At 40.6% G+C, this 20,625-nt stretch overlaps 1 protein-coding gene across 5 annotated transcripts in view; it reads left to right on the forward strand.

Moving 5' to 3' along the window:
* Nucleotides 1–20,625, forward strand: part of LOC115224289 (rho GTPase-activating protein gacU) — a 195,931-nt gene that overhangs the window by 119,270 nt on the left and 56,036 nt on the right. Inside the window, exon 1 of one of the 5 annotated variants that reach the window (XM_029795114.2) lies at nucleotides 11,281–11,655. The exons of the other annotated variants lie outside the window; for them this stretch is intronic. Coding sequence (XP_029650974.1) covers nucleotides 11,649–11,655 — 7 coding nt within the window. The 5' untranslated portion in view covers nucleotides 11,281–11,648. Of the gene's footprint in view, nucleotides 1–11,280; nucleotides 11,656–20,625 lie in introns of those variants that run through there. 5 annotated transcript variants of the gene reach the window in all.

The following is a 20,625-nucleotide window of genomic DNA, read 5'->3' on the forward strand; positions in this document are numbered from 1 at the left end:
AAAGAAATTGAAATTAAATCAAAACAAATCTGTAAATTTTTTTTTTTTTTGTGAAGAAACCCCATTTGAATGTGATTTTATTTTATTTATTTTATTCTATTCTACACCCCCCCTCATACACATCCATGTACAATTTCCGTCCCTGGGTTGTTTTTGTTGTTATTGTTGGTGCGTTGGTGTTAAGAAATGTATGGGAGTGATGCAGGCTCCCCTCCCCCGTTTAGCTTTAGACCTCTTACTCTCTCTTTTACTCTTATACTTGTTTCAGTCATTTGACTGCGGCCATGCTGGAGCACCGCCTTTAGTCGAGCAAATCAACCCCGGGACTTATTCTTTTGTAAGCCCAGTACTTATTCTATCGGTCTCTTTTGCCGAACCGCTAAGTTACGGTGACGTAAACACACCAGCAATGCTAGGGGGACAAACACAGACACACACACACACACACATATATATATATACACACATATATACGACAGGCTTCTTTCAGTTTCCGTCTACCAAATCCACTCACAAGGTTTTGGTCAGCCCGAGGCTATAGCAGAAGACACTTGCCCAAGATGCCACGCAGTGGGACTGAACCCGGAACCATGTGGTTGGTAAGCAAGCTACTTACCACACAGCCACCCCTGCGCCTATGTGTATTCTGTTCTTTTTTTTTTTTTAATAGATTCACAGCTGTGGGGTGTTAAGCAGCTTCTTTCCTAACCATGTGGTCTCAGGCTCTGTCCCACTGTGTGCATCTTGGTGAATTGTCTTCTACTATATATTCCTTTACTACCCACAAGGGGGCGAAACACAGAGGGGACAAACAAGACAGATATAAACGGATTAAGTCGATTACATCGACCCCAGTGCGTAACTGGTACTTAATTTATCAACTCCGAAAGGCTGAAAAGCAAAGTCAATCTCGGCGGAATTTGAACCCAGAACATAACGGCAGGCGAAATACGGCTACGCATTTCGCCTGGCGTGCTAACGTTTCTGCCAGCTTGCCGCTTTATTTTGTCTTCTACTATAGCTCCAGGTCAACCAAAGCCTTGTGAATGGATTTGGTTGTCGGAAACTGGAAGAAGCCTGTTATGTGTACATGTGTATCATCATCCTTTGATGTCCATTTTCCATGCTGGCATGGGTTGAACAGTTTGAGCTGAGCTGGCAAGCCAGAGAGCTGCATTAGGTTCCAGTTTGATTTGGCTTGGCTTCTATAGCTGGTTGCCCTTTGTAATGCCAACCACTCTACAGAGTGTGCTGGGTGCCTTTTAAGCAACACTCGCACATTTATGTATATCACCATCACCTTGACCGACCAGTCCGTCAGGCGTCCATTTGACACCGCTGGTCACAGCACGCTGTCCACTCCTCTCTGGATCACGCCTTTCTCATCCACGTGATCCCAATCTTCCTCCTGAAATCATAACTCCACCATCGTGGAGGTCTTCCGGGTGGTCTTTTCTGCTCGCGCAGGTACCACCCGACAACTGCGTGCGTCCACCGATTATGTATATGTGTGTATTTAGGTTTGCCTTTATCACCCTCATACAAGTGATGTTTTTTTGTTTCCAATCTTCCGTGGAAAACATGCCTGGCTACAGGGAAGGCGGCGTGCTGGCAGAAACGTTCACACGCCGGGCGAAATGCGTAGCCGTATTTCGTCTGCCGTTACGTTCTGAGTTCAAATTCCGCCAAGGTCGACTTTACCTTTCATCCTCTCGGGGTCAATAAATTAAGTACCAGTTACGCACTGGGGACGATGCAATCGACTTAATTCCTTTGTCCGTCCTTGTTTGTCCTCTCTATGTTTAGCCCCTTGTGGGTAGTAAAGAAATATATTGGGAAGTAATACCTAGCCTGAAAATAGGTGAAGGTTGGTGACAGCAAGGACATCAAGCCATAGAAAATCTACCTCAACAGATTCTGTCTGGCTCAGTGTGTGTGTTTATTTGTATACCCTTGCCTTGAAATCATGTGATAAATATAAATGAGTATAACTTTCATACAAGCAATGTTGTTCATTTCCAGTCTTCCATGAAAGCATGTTTGGTTATAGGGAAATAATGCCTGGCCAGGAAACAGGTGAGGGTTGGTGGTAGTAAGGGCATTTGGCCATAGAAAACTCTGCTTCATCAAATTCCATCTGACCCATGCAGACATGGACAGGTGGACGTTAACTAGTGATGGTAGTGGTGATATGTGTTCCTGTGTGTCAGAAGTAACTAAAAGGGTTGGCAGCTGGAAGAGCATTTTGGCCGTGTGTGTGTATGTATGTGTTTGTCTAAGAATGTGTGAAGGTGCCGAATGGCTTGATCTTGAGTTCAGTTCTCAGACTAGGCAACAATGCATCATGTCCTTGAGCAAGGGCACCTCCTTTCGTTCCAGTCTGCTCAGCTGCAAATGAGTACCAACCAATAGCTGGTGCAATTCTCACATCTGTGATGCTCTACCAGATCAATGGTAGAATGTCCAAGAGAGTGTCTATGCCTGCTTGGTACTAAAAAAGGCACCTAAAACAATTATTGAAAGCCTGGTACATGCCACCAGGTCATATTCACTTCTGATTGACAACTAAGCTTTTTCCTTAACAAAACACTCATTGCATCTGTGTTTGTTCCTGACCATTGCTTGACAACCAGTGTTGGTGTGTTTACATCCCCGTAGCTTAGCACTTCAGCAGTGCCCCCAGTATGGCTGCAGTTTAATGACCGAAACAAGTGAAAGATAAAAATTATAAAGTATGATTTAACCTTTAGCATTCAAATTGACCGTAAATGTTTTTAAGTTCAAGTTGGCCAAAATATGGCCTCTCACATCTACTCTACAATGCTAGTGGAGGCGCAATGGCCCAGTGGTTACGGCAGCGGACTCGCGGTCATAGGATCGCGGTTTCGATTCCCAGACCGGGCATTGTGAGTGTTTATTGAGCGAAAACACGTAAAGCTCCACGAGGCTCCGGCAGGGTATGGTGGTGATCCCTGCTGTACTCTTTCACCACAACTTTCTCTCACTCTTACTTCCTGTTTCTGTTGTACCTGTATTTCAAAGGGCCGGCCTTGTCACTTGTTAAGGGTACATGTGTCTGTGGAGTGCTCAGCCACTTACACGTTAATTTCACGAGCAGGCTGTTTCGTTGATTCGGATCAACCGGAACCCTCGTCGTCGTAACCGACGGAGTGCTTCCATCCACAATGCTATTCTAAAAATAAACCATCATATCACACTCTCAAAGCTACAAGATAATGCAGATTAAATCAAACCAATATGCATTACATTTGACAGAGTAATTTCAATGCTAAAGAGTTGAGGGGAGTTTGGTTGCTACTTCCAACATATCAACTGTTCCTGAGGAAATCTTTTCATTGGCTTGTGATGGTCTCCTGTACTGGTTTTCCACCTTTTTTCTTTTCTGTTGTTTTCTCTAAATAAACATTACTGAGTGAAAGAATGGTTAATAAACCTTTTCTTGGCAACATCTCTCCTGCTGAGTAATTTTACTGAATTTAAACCTTAAGCATTTAAACCGGCCATATCCAGCCAAAAGTATTCTGCCTGTTTTATGTTCAAACTGGCCAGATCTGGTCTCTCACACCAACCCTACAATATCGTTTTAAAAATTAACAGCTACCTCATTAAAATCTAATAGCTACAAGATAATGCATGATTAGTTCAAAACAATGTAGATGAAGAAGCATTAATTTTGGCAGAATAATGTGATCACTAAAGGGTTAAGGATGGTCGCACCCTTTTCATTTTTGGTTGGTTGATTTTTTTTTTTTTCTTGTTGCCTCTAGCACCCCACTTTTCTTTTCTGGTTATTCCATCTGTGATAAGTGTATGGTTCCCAGCAGTTTAAGAACATCACAGTAAGAAGATTTAACCATCCTGTTAACAATTTATATGGCTGGGGCTAAGCTGAACTGCTGTAGGAAGTGTTGTCTGCTGTTCTTTATATCCCAAACAACCTCCTGATCAAGTAGGTTGATGATCAGACATTCCATTCATGACTGTCTCTAAGAACATCACAGTCAGTAAGAAGATTTAACTATCATGTTAGCAATTTTTATGGTTGAGCTGAACTGCTGTACAATAGGAAGTGACACTCCTAAGCAGGCTGATGATCAGCTGTTCTATTTGTGACTACTACATCTTATTTTTGACTATAATGACTATAATTGCATCAGTTCCTCAGAGCTGGTGAGTCTTGTACAGTCATCACTCCGGTACCCACCACCAATCCACTTTTCTCTCCCCCACCTTTTTCTTGATTCTCTCTCCATTGTTGCATCCAACGTCACCAGAGTCTGTGCATCAACTCCTATGTCCCGTTCTTTCTCCCTTGCATGTGTTGACCTGCGACTGTTTAAAACAGGGGTGGGCAAACTACGGCCCGCGGGCCGCATGCGGCCCGCCATAGGTTTTCATGCGGCCCGCCGAGAGCTTTTATGAATCCCAACTTCTATGCAGATACTTCGTAACTGTACGGTAATTCACAATTTTCACTTGCTTTTTATAAATAGGCCCTCCAAGATTCCAAAGACGCACTGTGCGGCCCGCGATCAAAAAAGTTTGCCCACCCCTGGTTAAAAAGAATGTGAATAGCAACAAAACTGCCAGTTTTGGAGGGCTCGTAAAGGTTTTTGGGGTGGAAGCACTCCGTCGGTTACGACGACGAGTTCCGGTTGATCCGAATCAACGGAACAGCCAGCTCGTGAATTACGTGTAAGTGGCTGAGCACTCCACAGACACGTGTACCCTTAACGTACTTCTCGGGGATATCAGCGTGACACAGAGAGTGACAAGGCCGGCCCTTTAAATACAGGTACAACAAAACAGGAAGTAAGAGTGAGAGAAAGTTGTGGTGAAAGAGTACAGCAGGGATCACCACCATCCCCTGCCGGAGCCTCGGGGAGCTTTAGGTGTTTTCGCTCAATAAACACTCACAACGCCCGGTCTGGGAATCGAAACCGCAAGTCCGCTGCCCTAACCACTGGGCCATTGGGTACTATTCTTTTCTCCTGACTCATCAAGAAAGAAAAAAATAATTCATTAAGGACTGTTCCTACCTAACCCTTTACATAACAGTTTGCCATAGACTTCCTCAGATTTCATGTTATAAACTTCTTGTCTTAAAGTAATCTAAATTGACCATTGGTCAGGATTTCTTGTTTGACCACATTCAAATGGAGACTATTTGATTTTGGCACAGCTTCTATCACCAACAGTCTTCAACCTTTAACTTGTATCCTCAGCAGTTTTTCTCTCTGTGTCTACTATATATAATAGTTTCTGCTGTTCTGAAGTACCTACCTTTCGCTCCAGGCTAACTCTATTCCTCCTATTTTGCCTCAGCCTCCAAAGACAGTCCCAACACCACAGGTCTGAAAAGGTCAAGGTCACTGGATATTTTATGGGGTGGGGAGAGCAGTCTACAACAGGACAAATTTGTTGTCCCATCCATCAGCTCAGAGCTGGATTTATACAAACATGCACACACACGACTGTGTAGTTAAGAAGTTTGCTTCCCAACATATTGGTCCTGAGTTCAGTCCCACTGCGTGGCAGCTTGGGTAAGGTTTTCTGCTATAGCCCTAGGCCAACCAAAGCCTTGTGGGTTGAATTTGGTTGACAAAGCCAGTCATGTGTGTTTGTCCCCCACCATCGCTTGACAGCTGGTGTTGGTTTGTTTATGTCCGTGTAACTTAATTTAACAAAAGAAACTGAAAGATAGGATTGGCTGTGTGGTAAGTAGCTTGTTTACCAACCACATGGTTCTGGGTTCAGTCCCACTGCATGGCACCTTGAGCAAGTGTCTTCTACTATAGCCTCGGGCCGACCAAAGCCTTGTGAGTGGATTTGGTAGACAGAAACTGAAAGAAGCCTGTAGTATATATGTGTGTATGTATATATATATATATATATATATATATATATAATATATATATATATATATATATATGCGTGTTTGTGTGTCTGTTTGTGTCCCTAGCATTGCTTGACATCCGATGCTGGTGTGTTTATGTCCCCGTTACCTAGCGGTTCAGCAAAAGAGACCGATAGAATAAGTACTGGGCTTACAAAAGAAAAAGTCCCGGGGTCGAGTTGCTCGACTAAAAAAGGCGGTGCTCCAGCATGGCTGCAGTCAAATGACTGAAACAAGTAAAAGAGTAAAGAGTATAAACAACCAGCTTTTTAGAAAAGAACTGGGGCTCGTTTGTCTGACTAAACCCTGTAAGGCAGTAAGTAACCTCCAACTGGGCAGAGTCCAGTGATTGAGACCAGTAAAACACACACAGACACCCTTTTTTGAATCTATGCAAATATTGATTTCTTATATTGGCACAGCAGAGTCAGTCGATTTCCAGGAAATGGAGTCGTCATCATCATCATCATCGTTTAACGTCCGTTCTCCATGCTAGCATGGGTTGAACGGTTCGAACGGGGATCTGGGAAGCCAGAATGCTGCACCAGGCTCCGGTCTTATCTGGCAATATTTCTACAGCTGGATGCCCTTCCTAACGCCAACCACTCCGTGAGTGTAGTGGGTGCTTTTTACGTGCCACCTGCACAGGTGCCAGACAAGGCTGGCAACCGGCCATGATCGGATGGTGCTTTTTACGTGCCACCTGCACAGGTGCCAGGCGAGGCTGGCAACGGCTACGGTCGGATTGGTGCATTTCATGTGTCACCGGCACGGAAGCCAGTCGAGGCGGCACTGGCTTCGGCCAAAACGCATTAAATCAAACCCGCGTATATAACTGGTATTTCTATATTTCAACTTCTACTCTCTCACTACCCCCACAATCTCCACAGTGATGAAAGGCAATGCTGACCTTTCCTTCTTTGGCAATAGGATTTTTCAGCTCCCAACATAAGGGAGATTAATTAAATACCAATATTTTCTAATTGCCCCAACTGATTATTGTTGTTGTTGTCGAGCTTTAAAGCATTCCAGCCATGAGCATCCACGTCTATTTTCAGGACATTACTCTTTTACTTGTTTCAGTCATTTGACTGTGGCCATGCTGAAGCACCGCCTTTAGTCGAGCAAATCGACCCCGGGACTTATTCTTTATAAGCCCAGTACTTATTCTATCGGTCTCCTTTTGCCGAACCGCTAGGTTACGGGGACGTAAACACACCAGCATCGGTTGTCAAGCAATGCTAGGGGGACAAACACACACACATATATATATATATGTACATATATACGACAGGCTTCTTTCAGTTTCCGTCTACCAAATCCACTCACAAGGCATTGGTCGGTCCGGGGCTATAGCAGAAGACACTTGCCCAAGATGCCACGCAGTGGGACTGAACCCGGAAGCATGTGGTTGGTAAGCAAGCTACTTACCACACAGCCACTCCTGCGCCTATTCAATGTTTCTGTTTTTTTTTTCTAAAGATGGTAAGTTTCGGATAATGATTTGGTTGTTATTTCTAGCAAATAAAATAACCATACAAAGTCCACCATGCTTTTTAGTCCCTATTATTATTATTATTATTATTATTACTACATCTTGCGTTTTCAGAATTAAATAGTTTAAGCCTTAATGAAAATAAACAAGATGACATAAACGAAGGCGAATTTTCTCTGACGAAAAATCCCTTCTCACCTCCCTACCCGGTTTCTCATACAATATCGAGCTGTTCTCAGATACGTTTGTGTCACGAGATCCTAAGCTGGATACTCGGTTTATTACGTAGTCTTCGTACCAGTTCCTCAGTGCAGAGGTGTGTGATATCTCTTCTGCCTCGCTCACTCTCTCTCTCTCTTCTGTTATATCTTCCCCCGTTTTCTCTCTCTCTTCTCCTTTCTATATTTTTACTTCCTCTCTTTGTCATCACCCCTCCTTCCACTTTAGTACCCCCGTTTTCTCTCTTGTATTTCTTGTCTCCCGTCTCTTCTCTCCTACCCTCCTCTTGCCTCTCTTCCCTTCTGTCTCTTCTCTCCTACCCTCCTCTTGTCTCTCTTTTCGCTTCTGTCTCTTCTCTCCTACCCTCCTCTTGTCTCTCTTCGCTTCTGTCTCTTCTCTCCTCTTGCCTCTCTTCCACTCTATCCTCCCCTCTCTATTTCAGTCTTGTCTCCCTTTTCCTACTGACTCCAAGTCTTGTGTCTTCTCTTTCCTTCTTTGTATTTTCTCCTCCCCCTCCTCCTCTCTCACTCGACACAGGCAGAGGTGGCGATGGTGATGGTGGTAGAATGCTCAATGCAAAACACTATCAGTTTATATTAAACCATCATCCTTTTTAAACAATTCTCAGTTCAAATCCCTCAGCGAGGGAGGGAGGAACGGCGGGGGGTGGGATTGCAGGGAGAGAGATCGTCTTTCTACGGAATTGTGTAATAAAAGAAAAATGTCCTGTCGAGAGAAATAAAAAAAAAAAAACCCAACATATATCAGTTATATATTAAGGGTTAATTAGAATAGAACCGAATCGATTCTACCCGTTTCACCACCAGCATCGCACACCAACCACCCACAAAAAAATAAAATATTAAAATGAAATCTGTGGCCTTTTGTACTTTCTCTACAGAAATCGATAACAGCCACGAAAGTCCCTCTCCTTACGCAATTTCTGTTGTTGCTGTGGCTGTAATCACACAAGTCTTATACTTATTTGTGTATAAATAAAATAAAATAGATAAATAAATGGCATTGGGTGTTCTAGCCGTGACCATCTTGTCGTATATATATAAGCACACTTCCTTGAATATATATTTTAAAACGGTGTAGCGTGGTGTGGTTTTGGATGCCTTTCATCCTTTCGGGGTCGATAAATTAAGTACCAGTTACGCACTGGGGGGTCGATGTAGTCGACTTAATCCCTTTGTCTGTCCTTGTTTGTCCCCTCTGTGTTTAGCCCCTTGTGGGTAGTAAAGAAATATATATTTAAACGGTGTAGCGTGGTGTGGTTTTGGATGCCTTTCATCCTTTCGGGGTCGATAAATTAAGTACCAAGTTACGCACTGGGGTCGATGTAGTCGACTTAATCCCTTTGTCTGTCCTTGTTTGTCCCCTCTGTGTTTAGCCCCTTGTGGGTAGTAAAGAAATATATATTTAAACGGTGTAGCGTAGCGTGGTGTGGTTTGGTTTTGGGAGGATTTGACTGCTATTTCTGTTTTGCGGTCGTCGTAACGACAGTATTTACTGCTGCTGTATTTGTTGTTGTTCTTGTGGTTGATGTAGGATGCAACGACAACGGCTGTTTTGATAACATTTACTACTACTACGTGTGTCTATGTATGTGTATTTGTGCGTGCATGTATGTATAGTTAAACATTTGTGTGTGTGCATGTATATATATATATATATATATATATATATATATATATATAATGTTAGGAGTATTGGGGGTGATGTACAGATTTAATATATATTTATATATAAAGGATACAGCTCAGTATATAAGGATGTGTTATATGTATATCATATATACACACGTGTGTCTATGTATGTGTATTTGTGCGTGCGTGTATGTGTAGTTAAAGATTTGTGTGTGTGTGTATATATATATATATATATGTGTGTGTTTATAAAGGATATAGCTCAGTATATAAGGATGTGTGTTTATATGTATATCATATATATACACACGTGCGTCTATGTATGTGTATTTGTGAGTGCGTGTATGTATAAAGATTTGTGTGTGTGTATATATATATATATATATGTTTATAAAGCATATACATCAGTATATAAGGATGTGTGTGTATATATATATATATATGTTTATAAAGCATATACATCAGTATATAAGGATGTGTGTTATATATATATATATCATATATACACACGTGTCTATATGTGTATTTGTGCGTGCATGTATGTATAGTTAAAAATTTGTGTGTATATATATATATATATATATATTTATAAAGGATATACCTCAGTATACATATATATATATATTTATAAAGGATATACCTCAGTATACAAGGATGTGTGTTATATGTATATCATATATATATATATATATATGCGCACGTGTATGAAGATATGTCTTTGTGTAACGATGTGTGTGCGTTTGTATGCATATTTCTGTATATATAAACTGTTGCTGTGCTACTGTAATTACTGGTACCTCGGGCGCTGCTGCTGCTGCTGCTACCACACTGTAGCAACAAGAGTAACAGTGGTAGTAGTGGGTGGTAGCGACGACAGAATTTAGTATCTCTACTAGTAGTAGTAGTAGTAGTAGCAGCAGCAGTTTAAAAGCTCGCTGTACAGGCTATGTATGTATGTATAGCGGAGAGAGTACCACCCCCTCCATCTTTCACAAAGAATGTGGCATAATTAGTATCTGTGTAGGTGAAGTTGAATTTTCTTTTTTTTTGGTGTGTGTTCCCCCCGCTTCTTTCTTTCTTCCTATCTGTCTATTTATCTATCTTTCTATCTATCTATCTATCCGTCGTTCATCGCCTCTACCCGTTCTTGTCTTTCATTTCTCACCGCCCAAGCGAGAGCTGCTCGCGTTACCCAGGCGCACAAACCGTTGCCTTCTTTTCAGTGGGACTTGGGGGACAGACACCAAACACACACACACACACATATACACACTCACTCACACATACATACATACATACATACATGCATACAGTCACTCGACATTTCTATCTCTGTCTTTCGTCTGACGTTGGTCACTGGTTTAAGTTGACCTGGCCTGGACTTGTTTCTTGGCTTGGTGTCGCTTTTACCACCAAGTCGCCCTTCCTCTCATCTTCTCACACACACACGCCGCGGCCTAAACCTACCTACCTACCTACCTTACCTAGTCTTTGCCGCTGCCGCCCGCCCTCCCTCCTCTCTTCGCCCAAACTCTACCTTCCTCTAGTGGGAAAATTTTTACAGGTCTTCTTCTCTGGTTGTCCTTTTATTTGAGCGAACAAACAGAGAAGTCAAGTTGAGGTTTTTTTTTTCCAGAGCGTTCTGATACAGGTTTGTGAAAAAAATTATTACTATTCCTCTCTTTTTGTTTGTCACCATCTTTTTTTTTCTCTCCTCCCCCTCTCTTCCTTTTGATATTGTAGCAAACACAGCCGCATACTAACACACACACACACACACACACATATATATATATAAGTACTTAAAAGTGCACGCGTACACACACACGCACACACGCGCGCGCATGCACATTTCTGTATGTATGTGTGTATGTGCGCCGTCGCTGCACACACACACACACACTTCAATATTAAAACACGTACACCATTCCTTGACGTAAATACACACGCGCACACACATACACACACGCGCACACACATACATACACACTCACACACACACCACTCCCAATCCTATCATCATCAACTGTTGTTATCGGAGCCTCACCAGCTGTTCTAATCATTCCTTGTTGACTTTCTGAAATTGCCATCTGGTCCTCCTGCTTTTCGAAGCCGTTGACACACACACACACACGCATACACATATATACACCCACTTCTTCTTCTTCTGTGTGTGTGTATGTCCTGTCCCTTTTGTAGGAAGGAATGTGTCTACCTCTTCGCGTTGTCACATTTTCTTCTTATTTTTTCTTTTCTTTCTGATATCGATGTTTGAAATATATCTGGTCTAAATATTTTAATCCCACCCTCGCGAACTTCCATATCTTATTTAGCTGGAGACTACCAACTTGAGTTTGACAAACAAATGAAAGGTAATTTATTTGACTAACTCATCTTTTGCTGCCGTTATTATTTTATTTTATTTCAACAACATATATATATACGCGCAGTCAGACATTTCTTAAATACATACATATACACACCACACACACACTTAAAACACGTTTCTAAACACTCCCACATACATTCTTAAACAGACATTTATACACACATACTTAAACATATTCACATGCATTCCTCGCATATATATATATACATACATATATATATATATATATATATATATCGGAGGCTGTCTTTCAAATATTGAGTTCTTTTTACAGTGCGACTACTAAGGCTGAGGTTTCACTCTGTAAGCTACTCCGAGTTTTTGTTCTGTTCACATTGCTTATGCGACACCATAAATGAATTCGTTCTGTTCTCTTTGCCCATGATGGGCGGTACGCGCTCGCGTAATTATATACATGCATAGATATATACGCGCACATTCTAGTGTGTGTGTATGTATGTATATATGTATGTATACATATATATACATACACACGCACAAGCATACATGAGCGTATGTATGTATATATATATATATATATATAAATATATATATATACATACACACACGCGCGCACAAGCATACATGAGCGTATGTAAATATATATACACACGCACAACCATACATGAGCGTATGTATATATATATATATATACACACACACGCACAAGCATACATGAGCGTATGTATATATTTTTCAGTGGCGTTATTCAATGTCGTCTTTATTTTATATATGCCAACACACGAAACTCTTGGGCCTTGATTCACTCTGTTGTGCTAAATATTAATAAAAGTGTGTGTGTGAGTGTGTGTAAATGTATATACGCACAAATATATGTCTATTGAGATCTCCTGATCCTTGTCTTTTTTCTCTAAGTATCCTCCTTGTTACGAGAGGAGTTTTTGCTTTCGCTGAGCAATATCGTTTTCTGTGTGTGGAAATAAATATCACGAATCAGTTGTCTATCGCCACAACCTAATATGATACTGTCACATATACACTCTGTGTGTGTATATATATATATATATATATATATATATATAATATATATATATATATATATATATATATATATATATTATATATATATAGAGAGAGAGAGAGAGAGAGAGAGAGTGAAAGATGTGTGCCACCCGCATTTATAGACGTATGTACTCGTACGGCGGGTATATGTATGTATGTACGTACATATATATACGAACCGCTCTAACACATGTATGCATACGGATGTATATATACACACATCCATGACTAACGGGAAGTAGAAACTAAAAAGTAGTGACTAGGTAAAAGCTCGGGCTTCAATTAAATAAGATCTGCTATATATACATGTGTATATATATATATATAGTACTTCTACATTTATACTCGTACACACACGCACATGGTCACATATAGAGTACTTTTTCTTCTACGTTTATACTCATACGCACACACATGGTTATATATATAAAATGCTCACGTATATATATATATATATATATATATATATATATATATATATCACACACCACATTCACATCTACCAACCATATTTGTGACATACTGGGGTGGATAGACTTACAGCCATATATTATCTATTTTCATTGACATGTTAAACTATTATACTATGGCGATAGCGTGTAGTATATATATATATATATACATACTACACGCTATGTATGTATGTATATAGCGTGTGTAATACTTTTTACCTGGTTGTCTTGAAATTACAAGTAATTTACTAGCTCTGTTCAGTGTGACTATAACTCCTCCTCCTCACCAGTAAAAAAGTAGTCATTATTATAATTTAGTATGGGGTGGTGGATAACAGAAAGGTGGAGCGACGGGTTGAATAGCTTGGCCTTTACAATTACGCCCCCTTTGTGCTCCGAGTTCAAATCCTGTCGGGAGTTTGCACTTTGCTTTTCTTTTTTTTTTTTATTATTATTATTATTTTTTGGCCTCCATTTTTGTTTTCGAAGTCGCTTAAACAAGGGATACCGATTGCCGTTTAGCTTCTTCAACCCCCACCTTGACTGAGCAGCCCAAATAATAAGGATGTTGATGAAGAGATTACTATTTTTTATTTTTCTTTCACGAGTCGTGTCTCCCCCCCCCTCCACCAGTTTAAGGGTGATTTAGCTATTTCTAGGAGGTCAAGCGACTGCATAAAACAAAAGCCCCTTGTTGGTTTGTTCAATAAAATACTGAGGTCGATTGAATCCCCACATCTTCACACAAGCATTAAGAACGTTGGTCTTGTGCCTGCGTTTTTAATTATCATAATTTTTAGTTCTTACACAGGCACCAGGCCTCGATTTTAAGAGGATAACAAAGAAAGGGCAACTGATTAAATCATTCTTAGCCATTTTTTTTTACTTATGAACCCCCCTTGATTCCTCTTTTACCCAGGTGGGCTCTCACAGCCATTTGTTGTTTTAAAAAATTCTGTTATATTTTTATACTTAGATATTAGGAATTGCATAAAATATAAAAATATTTCGTGTGTTGTAGAAGTATAAATAATTTATTGCTCATAAATTTTAACAAAAAAGATCTTATCTGACCCCCCCCCCAAGGGTCATGTGAACCCAGGTTTAGGACTCGCTGATCTAAACGATGAACATAATGTATTTTTAGAGGAGTGGAGAGGGGTAGTTGAAGACTGACCATCAGTTTGTAACTGGTACTTGGGAGAACAAAGGGTGAAGTTCATCTTGGTAGGGTTCAAAACCAGAACTTAGGACGAAACTATTGAATGCTCAGCCAGTTTCGTTGATCAAACAAACCGATGAATAAAGGCTTTCCCCATCATGGCCATTTTGTCCTTTCTTGTAAACAGGAAACTCGGTCACATTAACTGAGATTTGGTTACTATTTCTAGCATGTCCAGCGACCACATACAAGCACCCTCGTCAGTTCACCCTCCTATAATTTTGATGAGCCAGTGAAGGAGTTTAAACATGATCGATTGAACTGCTAGAAATAGCAGCGATATTTCGTTAATGTGGTCTTGTATTTCTTGCAACAGGATGGTTGTGATTAGGTCTTTGATATATGCTTGTTCAAAACTGACCTGGGTTTAAACAGCAATAAGAGTGATAGGAGTAACATATGCAGCTGTTGTCTCTTGGTATTTTATTGTCTGCGGTTTATGTACCTAGAATATTCTTGTATATGGTTCGTTATTATAAATCATTATTGCAAAGAAAGATTGTTCTTGAAGTGGCAGTCATTAGAAGATCGGTGAGGGAGGGTGTCTTTACAGTATTTTATTTCAAATCCTGCTGCAGTCCATCTTACTATTCATCCCTCTGGGGTTTTCAATATAATCATCATCATCGTTTAACGTCCGCTTTCCCTGCTAGCATGGGTTGGACGATTTTGACTGAGGGCTGGCGAACCAGATGGCTGCACCAGGCTCCAATCTCGATTTGGCAGAGTTTCTACAGCTGGATGCCCTTCCTAAGGCCAACCACTCCGAGAGTGTAGTGGGTGCTTTTTACGTTCCACTGGCACGAGGGCCAGTAAGGCAGTACTGGCAACGACCTCGCTCGAATCTTTTTACACATGCCACCAGCACAGGTGCCAGTAAGGCGACATTGGTAACGATAATATTAGTCAAATGCTCGGGTAGGTTTAATCAATTAACCCTTTCTCTGAAACTTCTGGCTTTGTTTCTATCATCGCCATCAACATTGAATGTTTTCCATGCTGGCATGGGTTGGACAGCTTGACAGGAACTGGCAAAGCCAGGGCCTGTATCAGGTTCCATAGTCTATTTGGCTTGGTTTCTATGGCTGGATACCCTTCTTGGTGCCAACCACTTTACAGTGTGTGCTTCTTACATGATACCAGCACCCACATCAATGCTTTCGACTATCTTTAGAATGATGTTGCAGAGAAGACATGAGGGGCGAGATCTGGCTGATTCGTATACAAAACAGAATACTTGGGCTGGTTATTGCTAATGGGTTAGTTTCTAGTTTTACTTTACATCACTATTTTTACAGTCAAATAGGGGGGCTGTTATCACTGTGTTAAGACCTGTGTGCCTTTGTAAGAAAATATTACTGGCTTCAAATATTGTTGGGGTTAACTGTACCATTTGTCTTCTTGGGATTGACAAAATAAATACTGGGTTTAACGTTTCTCACTCCCAAATGTGTGATGTGTGCTAATGTCCAAGACCATACAGAACAACGAAACCTCTCTTCATGCAAACTTAACTTTTTGCTTGTTTCATTCATTGGATTGTAACAAATCAACCTCAGTGCTTTTTTTTAAAGCCTGGTCCTTTGTGCCTTGGTGTGCAACACTCTTATGTGGATGTAACCAAACCAACACCACTTGTCAAATGGGTGAGGGATAAACACATACATAAGTTTGTGTGCGTGTGTGTGTATATATATATATATACACAATGGGCTTATTTCAGTTTCCATTTACAAAAATGCACTCACAAAGCTTTGGTTGACCTGGGGCTAGATTAGAAGACACTTGACCAAGGTACCACACAGTGGTACTGAACCTGGAATCCTGTTTGGGAAGCAAGCTTGGTACCGTACAATCATGTCAAACAACTGCTGTGTGTAGGATTGATTTAGCTATCAATCAAGCCCATCTTAAGAATTGCTACAACTTTTGTCCTGGGAGGACTGGCAATTTTCTTCCGCTGAGGATGAGAGTGGGTTTTTTTTTTTTATCCCCCCTTAAGATTGATATGTTCATCTTTGGTCAGGTCCTTGTCAACTTCAAGTTCCATTTGTCAAGACAAGGGTGTGGAGAAGGTTAATTTCTTCAAAAGGTGAAAGAGCATAGTTCGAAGGCACTTGCTCTTGACAGGCAGAGGAATCCTGGATCTGTGCGGCCCCTTGATTGACCCTAGGTAACTCTTTCCCATGTTGAGATTTCTCGTTTGATACTTTTATAGTTTGGGCTTTCCTTACCTGTTTTCTTTCAAGAATCTCTCAAACATAGACTAAAATGTTTTGTAACATTTTACTGCTTTTTGTTCCAATTCTGAGTTCCAGTTCTGCCATGGTCATCGTTTCTTTCAGAATTGGATGAAACTAAGTACCAGTCATGTACTGAGGTTGATGTGAATGACCAACCTCTGGCCTTTGTGCCTATGCTGGAAACAGTACTGATTAATTGGATGGTAGATTGACAGAATCGTTAATCTTGCAGTATTTCTTCCTGTTTATATTTTTGAGTTCAAATTTTGCCCGGGTCACTCTCTGCTTTTCATTTTCCCAATTCATTCTAATCAACTTTTTTTCACCCCTCAAATATCTATCTGTCCCTGTGTTCATGTTAGAAACTTAATAATAAGATAGAAGGGCAGAACTGTTGTGGTGTTGGTCAAAAAAAAAATTTAAACAAAAAACACCATTGGGTATTTGTTCCAACTCTTTATGTTCTGGGTTCTAATCCTGCAAAGGTCAACTTTGATAGAGAGGTGGTGAAGCAGCAGAAAGAATGCTTTATGGCATGTAATTCCCTCCCTCCATCCCCCATCCAACCTGTGCCCTTTTGTTCCTTAAAGGATCCCATAGAAGGATCAACAATCAAATGTTGAAGGTTGATCTGCTCAGCCATTCAAATGTGACCTTGGGTCACACTAAAAGAAATCATTCTTACTTGTATCTCTCTCTCTCTCTCTCCTCCTCTTCTCTTCCCCCCTCTATCCTTTTCCTTTCTCCCCATCCCCTTCTTTCTCACTCTTTCCCTTCCTCCTTTTCCCTTACACCTTTCCCTCTTCCTCCTCGACCCTTCTCTCACTGGAATCACTATTCAAACTCTCTTTATTTAGTCACTGCACTGTTAGTTGTCGGACCCTTCCCACCTACTTAGCACCACCATCATCATCATCATCATCATTACAGCCACTGCTACTTTGGTTCATTCCAAATTGTTTCATTTATCCTGGACCTCCAAGCAGTGTTATTATGCCTCTGACATTTAAGGGTCTGTGTCCTGTTTACACTAATTTAAGGCAGTGACATACATGTATGCAAGTATGTTACTGCTTCATGCCTACTTTCCATGCTGACATGGGCTTGGATGGGTCAACCTAGTTCAAGTCAATTTTTATTTAGTTTACTGCAATATATATCTGTTGTATTATCATGTGTGACATAGAGGTTATTTGTTGTATTTTATGTATGTGATATGTAGTATATACATTGATGTGATATATAAAAATATCAAATGCTACGGGTGTAGCTGTGTGGTAAGTAGCTTGCTTCCTAACCACATTAATCCAGGTTCAAACGCACTGCATGGCACCTTGGATTAGTGTCTTCTACTTTAGCCTCGGGCCAACCAAAGCCTTATGAGTGGATTTGGTAGACAGAAACTGAAAGAAATCCATTGTGTGTGTATATATATATATATATATATGTGTGTGTGTGTGTGTATTTGCACTACCCTGCCCTCCTTACAATTGCTTGACAACCAATGTTGGTGTGTTTATGTCCCCATAACTGTTCGACAAAAGAAACCAACAGAATAAGTACTAGGCTTACAAAGAATGTCCTGAGGTCGATTTCTTTGATTAAAACCCTTCAGCGCAGTGCTCCAGCATGACCGCCATCAAATGACTGAGACAAGTAAAAGAATCTATGTATACATTATCTAAATGATGTGTGTATATATATATATAGTACATACTTTATTTAAATATGATTTGTATATGGTTTGAAGGGTTATTTATTACTTGCTCAGTATTAAAATGGCATAGTTTGTATATAATATATTACAGTTATGTTGAAACAGGTGATATTGGAAAGTGCAGCATTGACAACAAAACATTTAAGGAGTAAATGATGGGCTAATTCAACTAAGCAACATGCATACGTCTGTTTGGAGTATTTCAGGCCCTAACTTGTGGGGGTTATGCGATTTATGAATGCACCGAGAATCTGTCAGTGGATATACTCTCTTTTGCAGCAGTCAACGCTGTCTAACACAACCCATCATCTAAAATGTTGACATCTCCTTCGGGTTTGTCGTCCTACATCACTCAAAGTAAATTTGGAGGAACTGTGGCTGTTTATTTGTGGGTAACAGGGAGCCAATGAGGTGATAGACTTACCCTTGAACTTTGATGTCGTAAATTCATGTTTATCTATCTTCTTAGATGCACCAAACAATGTCATTTGCAGAGTTGTATTGTCTGATATTGTTCAGAAAATCCTTTGACTGGATGGAAATGCCTTCTAGACGATACATAAGAGGTTGAGAAGGAGCTGGTAGTGCTGGCAATGTTACCTGACCGCCTGAGTAGCACATACCATTTGTTTCATTTGAAAATTTTAAAGCTCTACAGAAAAGACAATTTGTGTTTAGCACACCAATTTGGACAGTTATTATTATAAGAATGGGATGGATCATATCTAAAGACAGCTTCAGGAGTTGTGAAGAACAAATTTGTACTTAGTCTGTTTCTGAGAGCTCTTCTATTGGACCTCTGTCTAATCATTAAAACATTGATCCAGCATTAAGTGCTGCAATATGCATTTGCTGATGTTGAGAAAATCTCATCTAGCTTCTATAATCCTCCTTGCTTTATACTTGTTTCTTTGGTGGAATATTTTTCCCAATATTGTACACAAAAGCTTATGAACATAGAAAGAAATTATACATTAATCCTTACTTTTATAAGCAGTTGTATCCGTAAAAATTTTATTTGAAGAGAGCAGAAATTGAAAGAAGAGACAGCGAAAAGAATAGAGAAAGTGAAAGATGAAATGGATGTAGTGCATGCGCGTGCGTGCGTGCTTGCACATGTGTATGTGAGAGAGATAGTGAGTGAGTGAGTGAAGGTGTGTGTTGTGATGACTGACATCTTTTAAGGTACACACGTGTAGAAAATATGTCATCATATAAAATTTTTACAATAGTTGATTTATGGAAAAGATTGTCTAATTTTTGAAATGCAAATATGTGAATGGAAATTAGCCATTCAACTACACTCTTCAACTGAAAGGAATGAGGGAAAAAATACAGTGTAGAGTTCAGCAGTCCAATATCATCATCATCATTTAGCGTCTGTTCTCTATGCTAGCATGGGTTGGACGGTTCAACTGGGGTCTGGGAAGCTGGAAGGCTTCATCAGGCCCAGTCAGATCTGGCAGTGTTTCTACGGCTGGATGCCCTTCCTAACGCCAACCACTCCATGAGTGTAGTGGGTGCTTTTTACGTGCCACCCGCACAGGTACCAGACAGAGCTGGCAAACGGCCACGAACGGATGGTGCTTTTACGTGTCACCGGCACGGGGGCCAGGCGAGGCTGGCAACGGACACGAACGGATGGTGCTTTTACGTGCCACCAACACGGGGGGCCAGACAGAGCTGGCAAACGATATATATTATTATCATCATTATTTAAAACAGTTTGATCTGGTCTCATGCAACAAAGTTTTGTAGGCATCTCACAGAAACCTAGCTTTTGGGGGGTCAGCTAGGTTTCTGTAAGATTGCATGGGGCCAAATCAAACTCTTTTAAACATGTAACTCCCACTAAATGTGTTGAATGTCTCTTTCTTTCATTGGTCCACACATCTTTGTGTGTGTGTATGTACATATGCCTATGTATATAAGTGCAGACGTGGCTGTGTGATTAAGCTTGCTTCCTTACCATATTGTCATGAGTTCATGCCACTGTATGGTGACTTGGGCACAATCATGTGATGATTGTAAACAAGCATCATTGTCATACAAGAGGTGTTGTTAATTTCCAGTCTTCCACAAAAATCATGTCTGGCCATGCTCTGAAACCAGTTAGGGGTTGGCAACACAACAGACATCCAAATACCTCAACAAATTCCATCTAACCAATGCAAGCATAAAAAAGAGGACGTTTGCCCAAGGCGGTTTGTAGCAAAAGTGAACCCCAAACCAAATATTTGGGAAACAAACTTTTTAATCACACAACCATACACCTCTCTGTGATAGCACCGGCCTG

Source organism: Octopus sinensis, linkage group LG25 (assembly GCF_006345805.1).
Source record: "Octopus sinensis linkage group LG25, ASM634580v1, whole genome shotgun sequence".
NCBI lineage: Eukaryota > Metazoa > Mollusca > Cephalopoda > Octopoda > Octopodidae > Octopus > Octopus sinensis.